Source organism: Mus musculus, chromosome 5 (assembly GCF_000001635.26).
Source record: "Mus musculus strain C57BL/6J chromosome 5, GRCm38.p6 C57BL/6J".
In the NCBI taxonomy this organism is placed as follows: domain Eukaryota; kingdom Metazoa; phylum Chordata; class Mammalia; order Rodentia; family Muridae; genus Mus; species Mus musculus.
Genome location: NC_000071.6, coordinates 115981268 through 115997063, shown reverse-complemented (window position 1 = coordinate 115997063; position 15796 = coordinate 115981268). Strand labels below are relative to the sequence as shown.

General features: G+C 50.6%; 1 protein-coding gene across 34 annotated transcripts in view; it reads right to left on the bottom strand.

Annotated features, from left to right (window-relative positions):
- The window catches only part of Cit (citron), a 163730-nt gene that overhangs the window by 11890 nt on the left and 136044 nt on the right, over positions 1–15796 (bottom strand). For 20 of the 34 annotated variants that reach the window (XM_006530131.2, XM_030254099.1, XM_006530130.4 and 17 more), the window contains 15 exons: positions 15252–15414; positions 14817–14981; positions 12135–12272; positions 11479–11659; positions 11254–11345; positions 10401–10505; positions 10001–10170; positions 9332–9376; positions 8828–8908; positions 8531–8666; positions 6597–6736; positions 4361–4453; positions 2968–3076; positions 2724–2852; positions 1591–1671 (listed from right to left, as the gene is read on the bottom strand). In XM_006530131.2, the coding sequence (XP_006530194.1) occupies positions 1591–1671; positions 2724–2852; positions 2968–3076; positions 4361–4453; positions 6597–6736; positions 8531–8666; positions 8828–8908; positions 9332–9376; positions 10001–10170; positions 10401–10505; positions 11254–11345; positions 11479–11659; positions 12135–12272; positions 14817–14981; positions 15252–15414 (1828 nt within the window). The other 14 variants (XM_030254100.1, XM_006530141.4, XM_006530145.4 and 11 more) reach the window with 4 other exon arrangements.

Below are 15796 nucleotides of genomic sequence, written 5' to 3'. Positions count from 1 at the left end.
CTCAGCAAAGTCCTTCTTCCCTTTGGGGACAACAAGATGGAGATTGCAGTGGACGGACACCAGGGCAAGAATTCTCCTAGGGACCTCTTTATACTACAACACTCTCCAAGTTTTTAAAGATTTTCCCCCCAGATATAAGTCTTTTGCCTGTATATGAGTATCTGTGCACATATGTGCCTGATGCCCTCAGAGACCAGAAGGTGTCAGATTCCCAGAACTGGAGTCACAGATGGCTGTGAGCTGCCATGTGGGTGTTGGGAACCGAACCAGGGTCCTCTGCAAGAGCAGTCAGTGCTCTCCCCGTCCTCTCCAAGCCGAGTTTTTAAAAGATCAGGATTTAGATATTACAGCAGGGCTTTATTGTTACTTTGCTTCAATTTGGAGACGGTCTCCCCATGTTGCCCAGGCTGGTGATGAACCCCAGAACCTCCTGTGTGCGAGCACTGCAGCTATGTCTTAACACTTATCTCTCTAAGAGGGGACACTACTGCCAGAGAAGACGGGCCGGGCCCTGTTCCCTCCTCTGTTGTCACGGCTGCTCCTGTGGCAAGCCATGACTCTGAACATGGCAGCTCTGTTGGCCTGCCTGAACCAGCATAATGTGGTGCAAGAGAAAGGCCATGAAGCCTCTGTCTATGTCCTGGATGAGTCTAGATAGAGAGGAACCAAGGCCTCTAGCTAAGTGACCCCCGTGGCCAACAACAGAAGAGAGAGACAGAGAAGGCACCTTGCTTCTCCTTGTTTCTAAGGCTGTTTTGTACCTTCTGATTGCCCTAGATCCCAGTGACACCATGAGGGACACAGCCTAACAGACCCAGAGCCGGGGACAACAGCAGCTGCTTAAAGCTCCTAAGATCCAGGATTGCTCATTACATAGCAACAGGTGAGCAATAACAACAAAAAAAGTATTTTCTTTTACATTTGTTTATTTACTCCGTGCATGTGCGTGAATGTGTGTGCGTGTGTGTGGATGTATGTGTGTGGATGTGTGACAGAGACAGAGATGTGTGTGTGTTTCTGACAGAGATGTGTGTGTGCATGTGTGAGTGTATATCTGTCTGTATTTGTGTGTGTGTGTGTGTGTGAGAGAGAGAGAGAGAGAGAGAGCGAGCATCCTGGTCCTGCAGAACTTATGGGCCTGCACATCTGTTTCTTCTTTGACCTACTCTGCATTTAGGACATACAACTAGAGAACAACATCTGACAAGACAGCACTCGGATGCCTCCCATGGTGTGTGCACTTAGAGAATGAACAGGTATGAGCTCACTATTCTGCCTAGTCAGAACTCATTTCTGTTCAAGTATGCCATGGGATACTACACAGCCTTGAAAATGACTTCAAATCCACGAGGAATATTCTCCTTTGTATCATGAGATTGTATGTTCCACCAAGGATAAACTGTGGCTTTGGAGACAAGACGTTCACAGTTCTCCACAAACACACTGATAGGTGAATTCTGCCCATGCCACTTAAGTCCATTAGAAGGCACCACTACCAGACCAAAGCCAAGGACTCCACATGATTCCTTCCCAGGACACAAGCTTTGGAGATCAGGCGACCCCCCTGCCCCCACCCCGTACCTCACATACCGAAGGCCAGAGGTAAGCGACTCCACTTGAGATCATCTGTGCGGCTACGTCTTCCGTAAGAATCCACGAACACCCCAAATTCTGTAAGGCGCCAAGGGCATGGGGACATTAGCCACGTGTGCTTTGATGGGAGAACAAGGACCAAAGCCCATGGGCAACTGACTGGCTCTAACCGGACTGGCAAAGCCAGACGACCACCACAGAACCATCTTCAGTTTAAATTGAAAGTTTCCTAAGTGAAGTTTTCTGAGTAATCCGTTTTCCTCAAGAAAGAAAGTTGACAAAAAAAAAAAAAAAAAAAAAAAGAAAAGAAAAACAAACAAAAAAAAAAAAAGCCGGGCGCGGTGGCACACGCCTTTAACCCCAGCACTCGGGAGGCAGAGGCAGGCGGATTTCTGAGTTTGAGGCCAGCCTGATCTACAGAGTGAGTTCCAGGACAGCGAGGGCTATACAGAGAAACCCTGTCTCGAAAAACCAAAAAAAGAAAAAAAAAAGTGGGAGAGGAAAAAAGGGAGGAATAGACAGACAGAAACGCAGAGACAGGCAGGAAGGGGAAAAAGAAACGCCCAGAGATTGAAAACTAAGAAACAATGGAGGAGCTAGAGAATGTATTCAAGGAGCTAAAGGGTTCTACAACCCTATAGGTGCAACAACATTATGAACTTGCCAGTACCCGGGAGCTCTTGTCTCTAGCTGCAAATGTATCAAAAGATGGCCTAGTCGGCCATCAGTAGAAAGAGAGGCCCATTGGACATGCAAACTTTATATGCTCCAGTACAGGGGAACGCCAGGGCCAAAAAGTGGGAGTGGGTGGGTAGGGGAATGGGGGGGAGGGTATGGGGGACTTTTGGGATAGCATTGGAAATGTAATTGAGGAAAATACCTAATAAAAAATATTAAAAACAAACAAACAAACAAACAAAAAAAAGAAGAAGAAACACTTAAAAGGAAAAAAAATCAAGAGAAAACAAAGGCAAGAAAGAATGTCAGGGTGGCCAGGTCACTGCCCTGCTTACGAGGGAATCGCAGTGGGCATCCGTGATGCTGGGTAGACATTCTCCACCTCCTTGGCAAGACCCACCCTGCCTAGCAAGGGAAAGGCACTGGGTCCTGGCACTGGGCTGGCGACCTACCGTGGAAGCACAGCAGGTATTCTTCTCGCTGCCCGGCGCTGTTCGCCTGCACAATGGAGACAGGGAAGCTGTTGGACGAGGAGGCGAACACAGCAGGTGCCAAGGAATGGTCGTTCTTGTCCAGGAACTCTGTGAAGACAGGCCAGGCAGGGGGCTTCAGGGATGAAGCCCGAGCCACCCTCCCTCCGAAGGACCCAAGCTGCCCACGTGGGGTGGGGAGGAGGGTGGAGGATGGCAGTCATACCGTCAAGCGTGTACTGCTTCATGTCGATCTCATAGAATTTGTTGGTCCCAATGAGGATGCTGTAGTTGGTGAAGTGGATACAGCTGCAGGGCTCTGAGGTCTCGATCTCCTGAGGTGAGGGGCACAGAGGGGCAGAGATGACACGGGATGCATGTTTCTGCTGCTCTGTCTCTGCCTGAGGCTCTAGCCAAGCCTCTCACAACATGCCAGAATGACCCACAACCTGTATGGTACCTCACTACCTTTGCTCTACCCCAGTCCCTGCAATCCTGAAAAAACAAGGCAGAACTGCAACTCCCAAGTGGGTGAGAAATTTGCACAGACGGGCAAAATGGCAACAATGTATCCTTGCAGGAGCAAAGGGCTGGAATCTTACACCAACTACTGACACTGGCAGCTGGGGTACCTAGCCTAGTGTCTGGCTTTGGGCTGGCTTGTAATTTGCTGGTTTCTAATTTGAGGCTGTATTAGCCACTTGGCATTACTGCATGCCTGTCTTAACTGCCTCCTAATTATTTGTAGTTGTTCCTAAGCTAATCCTAATATCATTAAAACAAAACATAACAAGCATGCTTTCTCGGAGTGATGACCAGGAATCCTGTTTGCCTGCAGCCAATGGTTCAAACTTTAATCGTCACCTTCACAGAAAATGTATCTCACAGAAAATGTATCCCTTGGCTGCATACCATGCCCGAGGAAACAGAGATGCGGGATGCTACCTTGAGAGGTAGGAAAATCAAAGGTAGACTCAGCCTTAGATGGGGAAAGGCAGCTCTTGCCCAGCTTCCCCGATCCACGGGTGGTCGAGAAGCACGGGCTAACAAGCCCACAGAGGCAGTGGCTCACTAACAACCTGGACATGTAACTCATTTCCCCTTTCATTCTGGTATTATCATGGCATGACCCGGACTTGTCACTACACAACACACTTAGTCTGGGGACAACGGACACTGTCTCCAGAAGTGAGGCAAAGTTAAAGGTTGGAATGTTTCTTCCTCCACACAGCAGTCATCCCCTACAAAGCATTCTGTCCTCAGGAGAACTAGACTCTTGATCACAAGGCAAAACGGAGCCAGTGCTGGCTTATCCCTTATCACCGGAAACCTCCAGGAGCTGAGGGAGACGAGACAGACACTGCCAGGGACTGTTAACTTCTAAGACAAAGCTGCCTTCTGTCAGCTCAAAGGGGCATCTCCTCCATCCACCTTCAGAAAGCTGAGTCCGCTGGGCAGATCCCTCACAGGAGTAAAGAGAGAGGGGACACTGTGGCTACCACAGGCTCTGGGCTCTTCCAGGAAGGACAGGTTTCACGCTCTAAACAGAGAGGGCCAGGCACAAGCTATCCTCAACATAGCAGGATGGGACCCCGGGGGAGGCTGGGCTGTTGGCTTGCCTTGCGGATGCAGTACTTGCTGAGGTTGTCATTGTAGCGGAGGATGACGACTTTGCTTGGCATAGCGGCGCAGATGCACAGGCTGTTCTCGATCTAGAAGGCCATTGGGGCAAGAAGGAGAACTTGTCACCAGCACCAACTATAGCTCTGCCCTAAACTAGACAAGGTCTCAGCCTCAGCAGCAGAGACATTTTGGACCAGATCATTTTCTGTGATGGAGGTAGGGAGCACCCGTACACTGGAGGAGAACGGGAGCACCATGGCCCTAACCACCAGATGCCCGTAGTGCCCTTTACTTGTGATAATCAAAACTGTCTGCGTATTACCAACTGTCTTCTGGTTTGGGATTCACTGACTTAGCTGGGACAAAAGAGAAGGTCTAGGGGCCATGTGACATCTCACAGTTCATATATATGAGCCTTTGGATGGAGACAGACTTTTTTGACATTACTGAGTGGAGGAGGACACAGTGACACACGAGAAAGGTGAGGGGTAGGTACTAGGGAAATTTGTGAGGTCGTTCATCTCCATTGTCAACCTGATGATTTGGAACCCCTGAGGACATACATGTTGGGCATGGTTAGGCCCTTCCCAGAGTGGATTATCTCAGTCTGGGCTTCTTATCTGGTGCTGTGATCAGATCCTCTGACATAGCAATGCATGGGGGACAGGGTTTAACCTGATTCTCAGCGAACGGTGCAGCTCACGGCTGTATAGAAAACGGGGCAACGGGAGCTGGAACAGGTGGGGGTGGAGAGAGACAAATGCATGCACGCTGGAGCGTGCTCAGCTCACATTGCTCAGTTATACAATCCAGGATGCCCTGCTTAGGGAATGGGAATGGGCCGGCCCACAAGTAAGACTGCCAGCTCATATCGATTTACATCCCCCAAAGGCATGCGGAAGGGCTCCTCTCCCAGGTGGTTCTAGATTGTCCAGTTAGCAACAAACCACCACCATAACAGGGTGGCAAGCAACGGGCTGGGGTCACACACTAAATACACCTGGAAAGAAGGGAGCCTGAAGAGGGCCAGCACTCCTATCTGCTTTCTGATACACAAGGGTCTGCGCCAACAGCCTTTGGCTCCAAGCTCCGGCTGCCATGCCTTCCCGGCCATGACAGACAGACAGACAGATCCATGGGAAACTGAGCCCAGTGGAGACAAGAATAAACACACTTGGATCCAGAGGAAAAGTTATTCAGTCGGGTCGGTGGTTATGGAGTTCTACATGAAGATTCTATTTCTATCTCCTACAGTCAGGCTTTTATCTCCCACTGAGACTGAAAAGAGATCCACTGCACATAGATCCCTAAACTGAAGGGCAGAGAGGAAAACACCAATTACTGGAGATGCTGCTTCTAGGGTTGGGGAGGCTGTGCACACAATTCAGCATGAGGCTTTACAATTTACATTCACATTTCACATTGGCTTTAGTATTCCAAACAATAAAAGGAGTGATTTGTAATTTTTAAGTTATTTTTGGAAACCAACATGTACATTTCTAAGTAACTCACTGTTCATAGGAGAAACTTTAAAATCCATGGGATGGTAATGAAAAACATACACATCCACAGATAAAAGGTGCAGCTAGAACAGTGGTCAGAGGACAATGCATAGCCTTGAAAAAAAAAAACCTTCCAGTTTCTTATCTAGCTCACTCTGTGGGTCCCACACTAGCACCGTAAGCCATCTAGGGATGATGGAGGCAGGGCTGAGAGCACAGGACCCCATCATCGCACAGCAGAGGTCAGCAGCATCTTGGCGTTTGGTTTTGTCACTAGCAGTGGTTCTGGAGCCAATTGGTGGCAGGCACCAAGGGACCACCAAATAAATATAATTTAGAATTTGTATGTTTCTAGTAATAAACACACTTTCTATGTCGAATTGCTTTTTTTTTTCTGGATTATTTTTGGTTTGTCTTGAGACAGGGCCTCGTGACACATCTGCAGCAGGCTTGGAACTCGCTCTGTAGACCAGGTTGGCCTTGCACTCAGAGCTCTGCATGCCTCTGTCTTCCAAGTGTTGTTTTGTGGAGGCTCATCACACACACTTGTTCTCTAACACTCTGCTACCCCGGGTTTCGCCATTGGCTTCCAGGCTCCTCAGACATTTCCCTCAAAGAGTTCGCAGGCCCAATTTTTAAGGTCGACTCAGTAAGTTTGGTGAGAAGGGAAGGCCTGGTTTCCAGAACATTCCATCAGTAAAAGCCTGGAGAGGGGAGAAGGGGGAGTTACCTTGCCAGCAGCGAACAAGTGGCAGCCTTTGACGGCTTCGAATATGTTGGGGGAGACGTCGGGCTGGGCAGGCAGGTGTGACTGCGCCAGGGACTGCTTCACCTTCTTCACGTCCACCAGGCACAGAGCCCGCTCTTCCCCTGAGAGGAAAGGAGCAGCTGTGGTCAGGGGCCCCATCAATGAAGACACAGGGGACAACCAGTTTACCCGTGACTAAAAACCACAGGAGCCTCTGTGGACAAATATGGGGTTGCTCCTCATCCAAGATGAGGTGGCAGAGGGGCTTCCGAGTTTGGAATATCTGTGTACAAAATGAAATACCTAAAGATAGGACCCAAGTCTACATGTAGAATTCCTGTGTGTTTCGTAAAGCTCTGTGGCTTATAGTTAACTCTATACAGTAGTTTGGGGTGGGGGAGTCCTTCATTTTGAGTGAGACCCATCAACTGAGATCAAGGAAGGAACTGTTCCACTGAGTAATGCCATGGTGACACCCAGTTTGAGACTGGGTGGAAGGTTTTGGGACTTTCTGAGAAGGGACACACTTGACCAGCACGCACGGTCGTTGTCTCCACCCATGCTTTAGATCTGAAATGAAAGCCTCAGACTTCTCAGTTTTAAGGTTCTTGGGGAATGGGGATAATTTTGCAAGAAAAAAAAAAAAAACCCTAAAGAATTTCACACATGTTCCTGGAATGTGGAAGAATGTGTTGGGGAACAATGAAGGGGTTCAGCTACTCAGATGTGTCCAAGGTGTGAGAGACAGAGGGATGAGAACCAATCCAGATGTGGAGGCAGGAGGGTCGGAAGTTCAAGGACATCCTCAGCTACGTAAAAAGTTCCGAGGCTAGCCTGGGGCACCTACTTCAAAAACCTAAGCAAGTAAGCAAATAAAAAAAGTCCTGCCAACAAGTAATGAGGTTAAAAAGAAGACGCATGCCACAGACGTGTGACAAAGGGCCCGCAGGGTCATACGCTGACGGACTTGGTTGGGGTTCATACCTACAGTTAATTCAAATGTTAAAAAAAAATAAGTAAATGTACGTGTTCAGAAAGGAAAAATGTGTAGCTAAATGTTGGAAAGTATGAATCCAGAGGAGGGGTCTGGGCACACATGAACACAGGAAGGATTCTGTAGTAACCACATCACAGGTGCCTCCAGGGCAGGAGGCGAGCTCTCGGGAGGTCCCAGCCCACACAGGGCCTGACGGGATAGTCGCAGTATTCCTACACGTGGGAAAGAGAAGGATCAGTAGTCCAGGGTCAGCCTGGGCAACCTGAAAGCCTATCGCAAACACAAAAACAAAGTTTGACTTGACCCAAGTCTGTGAGGCCTTGCAGGGCAAACACACACACATAAAATTAAACAAGTAAAGACGTAGGCCCACCCAGGGTCTAACAGGAGGTGTTAGGCCTCAGAGAGCAGCTCCCATGAGCTCAGGAGAGGCTCTATCAAGGAGCAAGCCTTGGCTATCCAGTGTTCCTGTGTGGTGATAATCTACTGGCTCCCAGCTGCACGCTCTCCGGGTGAGGTCATGCAGACAAGAGGAACTTTTCACTACGCGGGCATGTTGCCCTCTAGGATTTTGAACTTCCAGGGCTGTGGGGTAAATAAACCTCTTTTCTTCATCAGAAGCCTGGTCTCAGGCATTTCGTCATAGTAAATGAGAGCGTGCTGCATGTGGCCAAATGGTACAGTGTTCTTTCAGAGTGTCAGGCTGGTAAAGTAGACATGGACAGGGAACCGAATGTGGACAAAGGCTTATCAGCTGAGGCTTGGCACCGGCAGAGACACACAGCAAAGGGACAGGGACGCTACTATTCCAGCCTGCCACCAGGAGGTTGTTTCTGTGCATCTCCAGTGCGACACTCGCTCGGGTCTCCGCGTGCTGCCCCTAAAAGCCAACCGCGAGGCTGCATGCTAGGCCTCCCACCTGCTATCATGAGCAGCTTCTCCAGGTCCTTGATGATGTAAATTTGGAAGACTGCGCCAATCCCTGGGATGTGGGTTAAGGAGTTTTTCAAGACATTCAGGGCGTAGAGGCCTTCCTCCGTGCCCACCAGCACTACCTGCCAGGGCAGAGGTCCAGAGACGGAGCGTGAGCCAGACACCGCAATAATCCCCACACTCAACAGCAGCAAAGCTACCCGCCCCCCCCATCACCCCCGCCCCCATCCTGACAGCGTGTGGTCCCAGCTGACCGACTGTGCCTGCTGCCTGGGTGACCTACCTGGTCACTGAAGGGCAGGGTGCAGTTCATGTCAAGCCGGTCATCGCCCTCCAGTTTCAGCAGAGAGTTTCCAAGTAATTTCTTTCCATGTGTGAAAGCAGACAGAAAAGACGGGGCGGAGTAAATTCAAACTATCTGTGACCAAGCCCTCCCGAGGATCAGTAACCTAAAGTCACGCTCAGAGGCACACATTGGACCACACCCTCACAGACACCAGGCCAAGTGCTCAGCCCTCTCAACTGTGACCCCGGGCTCTGGCCACAACTTCTGACTGAAACCCCAGGTCACTGTTAATGGCTCCTCCAGTGCAGCCCTAAATTAGCTTGGTGCAGACACACACAAGTGGGTGACCTAGGCACAGATGCTATGCCGTGACAGGAAATGGTAAGATAAAGGTGCGGAGCGGTAACAAGCTGTTAGGAAGGCCCCTTCCCCACCTCCAGCTGCGACAAGAACACACAAGCTCGGGAGTCCTGAGCAAGCCAAGCCTCTAGTTCTCTTTACCTCAACCCACACTGGCTGATGCTCACTCGAAGTATGGTCACGTGCCTATTGTACACACATTAAGGCACATTTCAGAAAAAAAGGCTCATGTGTGGAACAGGACACAATTCTTCCCGAGGCTCACAGTCAAGAACCCTCCTATTGCTAAGTGTCTAGAAAGTGCTGCTTCGTCTTCAGTGAAGCCAACGCCAGTGAGTGATGAGCACGGTCTGCACCCGGGGATATTCCCAGGGGGAGCGGTGCCGATGGAGGCATAGCAGCAATGTTTGTCACATCTTAAGGACGCGTGGGATTTCAGACCTGCCTGCGGAGAGCAGACACTGCAGGGACATCTGGACAGACTGTGTGCAGCTTCCCTGAACACAGGTGCTCACCGGCACACTGGCATCTCCTTCAGGGGTTTCCAGTCAAAGTACTTATAACTCGAGGACCCCAGGGGGTAAACAGGAGGAGGGGCTTCCTTATAAAGGCCAAGGCTGCTGTGAGGTTGCTCCAGGCAGACAAGGCAGCTTCCCCTGCCCCTGCTCTGCACCACAAAGCGAGTCAGGACCCTCACCACAGCCTTCAGAGTAGGGGACCCCCACCCCCACCCCCCGCAGATAAAGTCAGTGCCCACGGCCATGCACCCTACAGAGAAGCCCCAACCCACATCAAGGGTCCCATACTCACAGCATCGGCTTCGGCCTTTTCCCTAGAAACTCTCCCACCTGCGACGACAGATTCTAAGGCGGTGACCCAGCGCTGCTTGTCGGGGAAGCTGGGTGCTAGCAAGTAGAGGGTTCTCCCAGGCCAGCAGGTGGTGTGTGGGTGAGACTCCATCTTCAGGATGTATGGGACATCTACAAGATTTCAGAGAGCACAGGGTTGGCCATGGAGGCCCCACCCCACCCCCCAACAGAGCTGGCTGATGATGTCACAGCCTCAAAATCCCACCAGACCCTGCAGCTTGAGTTCCTGCTAAGATGGGGGACTGGGCAGGGGTGGTCCCTCCTTGGCAGAGCATCCTGCTCCTCTCAGTCTGTCAAACCCAGCCCGCCTCCTGGGCGGGGCTCTTCTGGATCCCACTCACCTGCTTTGGCGGTATTTGCAAGTTCTGAAGCACCAACGGCACCATGAATAGATACGTCCCCGTCAGGAAGGCACAGCTCAAATTCTTCCACCGGCCTCTGTCCAGCTTGGTGCAAAGAGGAAGGTGGGAAAGAAAAACAAAAGAACAGGACCAAGAACGAGAGAAAAGAGAGACGAGGGATGAGAAGAGAGGAGGGGAGGGGGAGGAGAGCAGAGAAGAGGAGAGACAGGGAGGGGAGAGGAGAGGAGGGGAAGGGACAGCAGAAGAGAGGAGGGGAGAAGAGAGGAGAGGAGGGGAGGGGAGAAAAGGGAGGGGAGGGGAGGGCAGAGGAGAGGAGAGCAGAACAGAGCAGAAGAGGGGAGAAGAGAAGAGAGGAGGGGAGGAGAGAGGAGGGCAGAGGCACGTAGTAAAGAGCCGCAGGAGGACACAGAACGGAAAGAGGTGCAGACAAGGCAGAGGGGAGGAAGATAAAAAATAAATAAATAAAGTGTGTCAGATGAGGGCACAGTCAGCTTTCTGATGCCGCTGCGGATTTGTGGCTAGTTCACTGAGGCGGAAGCTCTCTGGTGCGTTAGCAGGTGGGATCTTCAGGGCAGCAGCACCCTGCGGGTCCTTCAAGGGAGAGACCTATAGATCGAGTATCGCACCAATAACCTTTAGAGAAGTCACCTGGCTTCTAACTTTGAAAATTGGGAAAGCAGAGAAGGCTTGTGAGGCAGTCCAAAAAAAATTAATTAATTAATAATTTAATAAATAAAACCAAACATTAAACACAAAGCCTTCTTCATTCACTCCAACACTCGGAGGCCTGGGTTAGCCCCACGCAATGACATTTCCCGAATGACTAATTTACCTTCTCTGGCTTCATTGTCATAGATGAGGACTTTTGACCCCTCCAGAACAATGTACTTCCTGTCCCAGCCTTGCTGTCCCCGTTTGTTATTTCTGGGGGAAGAAAGATGGACGAGAGAAAAATGTCTCAGAATGGAGAAGCAAGCGGGAGGGGCTACCTCAAAGACACTTCCCTGTTACCCCTCCGGCCAGCGCCCGCCCTGAGAGTGGCCACCCTGCAGGGTACCTGGGCACTTTCATCCACCCTTCCAGGTGCAAGCTGCTGCCAGGCTCCTTGCTCTGGAGCCCCGGGGAGTTCATTTTGTCCCGGCAGAAGGCCTCAGTGAAGTGTGTGGCATATTCAGCTGGCAGGCCACAGGTAGCGGGCAAGCAGGTGGAGCATTTGGGGTGACACATCACTTGACATTCTAGAGAAGAGCAACGGAGAACCTGAAGACACGCAGCGGGCTTCCAGGCAGGCCCCGAGCTTCTCCGCCCCCAGCAGGACTGCAAGGGAAGCTGCGCACTCAGGCCATCCTGATACTTCCCCAGGTGCCAAGCACCAACAGGGACACAGACAGCCACTGCCCTTGGCCCAGGTTTTGGCTTCAGGCTACGCTGCCCACAGAGCCGTGTGCAGGAACATGCTTGTATGTTCATGACATTCAAGCCAGCAGGGAACTGACTGGCCTGATTCGAAGCTGCCTGAAAATTAACCGAGGTGGAGGCACTTTGCACACTGACGTGGGGGTCGTGAGGAAAAGCAGCCTCCTCCCTCCCACTGAAGGGAAAAGCTTTGGCGGTGAATGTATCATGCGACAGTTTAGAACATCGCCTCCACCTGACCAATCTTCCCGACGAAGACATGGAGGTGTCCAGCGGACACACAGCTGCGGCTCTTACCGAGGCATTTGGATGCCTGGCGTCCAAAGTGCACAGTATCCAGACACACGGCGCACTTGGTGGCTCTCATGTTCAGGCCCACATTAAACCGGTGAGGGATGTTGTGGTGCATGCGCTCTTTCAGACGCCGGCTGAATTCTAAGGGGGGAAAAATGGTTAGCCGGAAGTGAAGAGAGACGCCAAGAGACAAGAGAGACGGTCTCTGCTAAGATCGGTTCCAAGAAGCTATTAGGAGTTCTCACAACACAGTACTTTGACTAGATATTCCCCCAAAGAGGAAAAACAGGCCCAAAGCACCTGAAAAGTTGCTAGCTGTCATTAGGCTTTAGGAAAAATGCAAATTAAAACCACAGCAAGGTGCCATGTGGCTAAAACGGCTAGAGTCAGAAATGGAAAACCAGGGTCGAAGCAGAAGCAGAGAAATGGCATTGTTCACACATCCCTGGGGGAGGGGGCATGGAAAGTGGTACCTTAGGGCCCAGGAGGACAGTTCCTCCAAAAGCTATAGACTATGAGGTATACATTATTCCAACAATTTCCACTCCTAGCTTCATGCCCAAGAGGACAGAAGCTATACACCCACCCACATGAAAACTACACATCACTCACAGTGGCTCGGTTCACAGCAGCCAACAAGCAGAGACAGCTCAAACACCCTCTGCAGCGTAACAGGTAACATGCACCGCCCAGGCAATGAAATATTATTTAGCCGTGTAAAGAAAAGAAACCAGCAGGGCAGCGACACGCTACAGTGTGGGTGAATCCCACAGAACGCTGTGTTCTGGAAAATAAGCCAGTCACAGATGACTGCGTGGAGTACGAGCCCATGTGTTTGAGAGACTAAGGATGGGAGATCCACAGAGAGGGAAAGTAGATTAGTGGTCCCCAGAGGTGGGGAGAAGGAGAGATGCAGACTCTCTGCGGACAGACACAGGGGTTGTCCATAGAGTCCTGGCTGGTGTGGAACTCATTCATTATGTAGACCATGCTGGCGTGAACTCACTGTGATTTGCCTGTCCCCACCTCTGCCTCCAGAATTCTGAGACTGAAGGTGTGTCCCACTAGCCCAGCTCTACTTATTTGTAAACATTTAGTCATGAAAGATAGATCTAGTGCTTTTCACAGAATTCAGTTTAAAAGTAGTAATTATGAACTGCAGAATTTGTTATTAAATTAAGAACTGACTGAAGAATTCTTTTAACGTGCAGGTTTTTTTTTCACAAATTACCTTTTTTCAAAACTTTTTACGTCTGGAGAACTGAGTCTTACATTTCTATTCCCCATCTCATGCCCCATTATCTGGCTCTCCATCAACAGTGACCCAGAGGCAACTTTACAGTGAGAAGCTCAGAACATACGCCAAACCCAGCTCTACTGGGGTCTTCTCACCGAGCCCGCCCCCTCTTCTTTTCTCAGAAAGTTGTGAGTAGTCAGTGATGTGATGTGACACAAATGCGTACAGCAATACCCAGAGGGTATGATACACACCAGCAGGGACATGGGAAGCCACGGTGAGCAGAAACCTGCTCCAGGACACCTGTCAGTGGACACCTGTTGGTGGACACCTGACAATGAACACCTGTCAGTGGATACCTGTTGGTGGACACCTGGCAGACAATGAACACCTGGCAGACAATGATGGTTCTTTCCCATCTGGAAGACTTTTAGAGTTAAGCATTCTGACCAAAGTGGCCCATAAACATAGCAACAAGGCCGTGTCATCAAAATTTACAACCTAAGAAGGCTGGCAGGGAGCCAGGGGCTGATTGGCAGCTCGCCACTGCTTCCCCAAGGCTCCTCAAACCACCTTCCTCACCTCTTTCAAAAGTCCTTTTTGTTTCTGTGTGACAAAAAGGACTTTTGAGACCACAAAGGAAACCCTTTACATGGTCAGTGGTTCTAGCAACTGGCCGCCAGTTGGTCACATTTGAAGTGACCTTAACCTTTCACCTACTCATTTATTTCCTAAGAATTCACTCCCCAGCTATGCCCAGAAACACAGGATATCCTGTAAGGTGCTGTGGCAGCATGGGCAGGTCTGGTTTGGTAGGGGACTCTTATACCCATACACGGAATACTGCCAAGTTCTTTGCCAGAGGGTAGCACATCTAATACACTCTTCAAAGTACTTTAAATAACACCGACGTAGCTCGCAGGTTGCATGTAGGACCACATTGGTGAGATTTCTAAAAGTGGACCTAAGGAATATAGGTTAGTTTTCTCAGGTTCACAGTGGTTGCTTTTAGACAGGGTTTCACTGTGTAGCCCTGGCAGGCCTGAAACTCACAGCCATCTACCAGCCATTGCCTCCTGAGGGCTGAGATTAGCGGTGTGCACCACCTGACTGTTTCGTGTTCTTGAAACATCATCTTACCAGGTTTGGGACTGACTATTAACATGAGCTACTGTGGTAACGGCAGACTCAGGGTTAACAGACAGGGAAGAAGACTTAGTAACCTTAGACTGGTGCCGTGATGACAGGCTCCCCGTGACTGTACTGGGTTTACAAGAACAGGGATGACCTGGGCTGCCACACCCTGTCTAGCTACACGGTTCCCTCTGCCCTTGGGAGACGCTGGCTGGCACCACTCTCTTGACTTTTTCAGCCGAACAAACTTCTTTTCTTTATAAACGATCCGGTTTCAGATGTTTTAACAGTAGAAAACAGTGACAAGAGCATACCCTCTGGAGTTGACGACTCCTTTCTGCGGCTGGATGGTGGGGCAAGCAGGCTCATGGCACTGGGCTGGTGCTCGGGCGACCGCACAATGGCAGACATGGCGATCTGCTGCCTCGCAGTGGCTGGCGTAGACGGGTGCGGGTGGTCCGTGGCTTTGCGGTGGGCAGCTGTGGAGACACCAGTTACAAGGCCTTTCAATGGGGGCTTAGCCACCTAGGGCACCAGACTAAGACGGTTGCCCGCAGTTGTCTTTCAAGGACCCGAAACCAAAAGGGCAGATGTTGTGCTAACTCTGCAACTGCAAAACTTTTAGGCTGGGGACACGCCTGGAATGAAAACCCGTGGCCTGCAGAGATGCTCAACTAGTCCTGGCCAGTCTCGTGGGGAATGGTCTTCCGCCTGCTCCGTAGTTTTGAAGGTTTTCTGAGAGTTCCTACCTTCCTCCCGCGCAGAGCGGAGTTCGATGCGGGTCTTCTGAAGGGCCTCCTCCAGCTCCGCGCATCGGGCTTTCTCCTTTTCCAGGGCTAGCTTCAGCTCATTGTACTGCAGAGGAACCTGTGTGGGCAAAGCAGGGTCCTCTTTCCGTCGACTAAATAAACCCTAGCAATGGAAACAGAGATATCTCCTAACTCCTAGAAACTGGTACCGAGGAGACCCAGGCTAAAGGAGAGCTGACTCGGGAGGAGCAAGCCACCAAGGCCAGGCATATACTCACTGTAAGTGTGTTTGGGGAAAAAATGGCATATGAAGGGGAGGGGGGAGGGGAGGCTGAGCCTCAGCCCATTCCAGTCAGCTGAAAAAAACAAAAGGAGCGGTGCAGAGGTTTTCACCGAGAAGGTTAAAGATGCTTCAACTGCCACCACCTCGTCCTTTAGCATTCCCAAGACTGGAGAGCCATTTCCCGAGAGTCCTTGCCCCTCAAAAAATGTAATGAGGGTGGATGGAGTATGGAGCTGGGAGAGGTGGTGATGGTTCAGAGGTC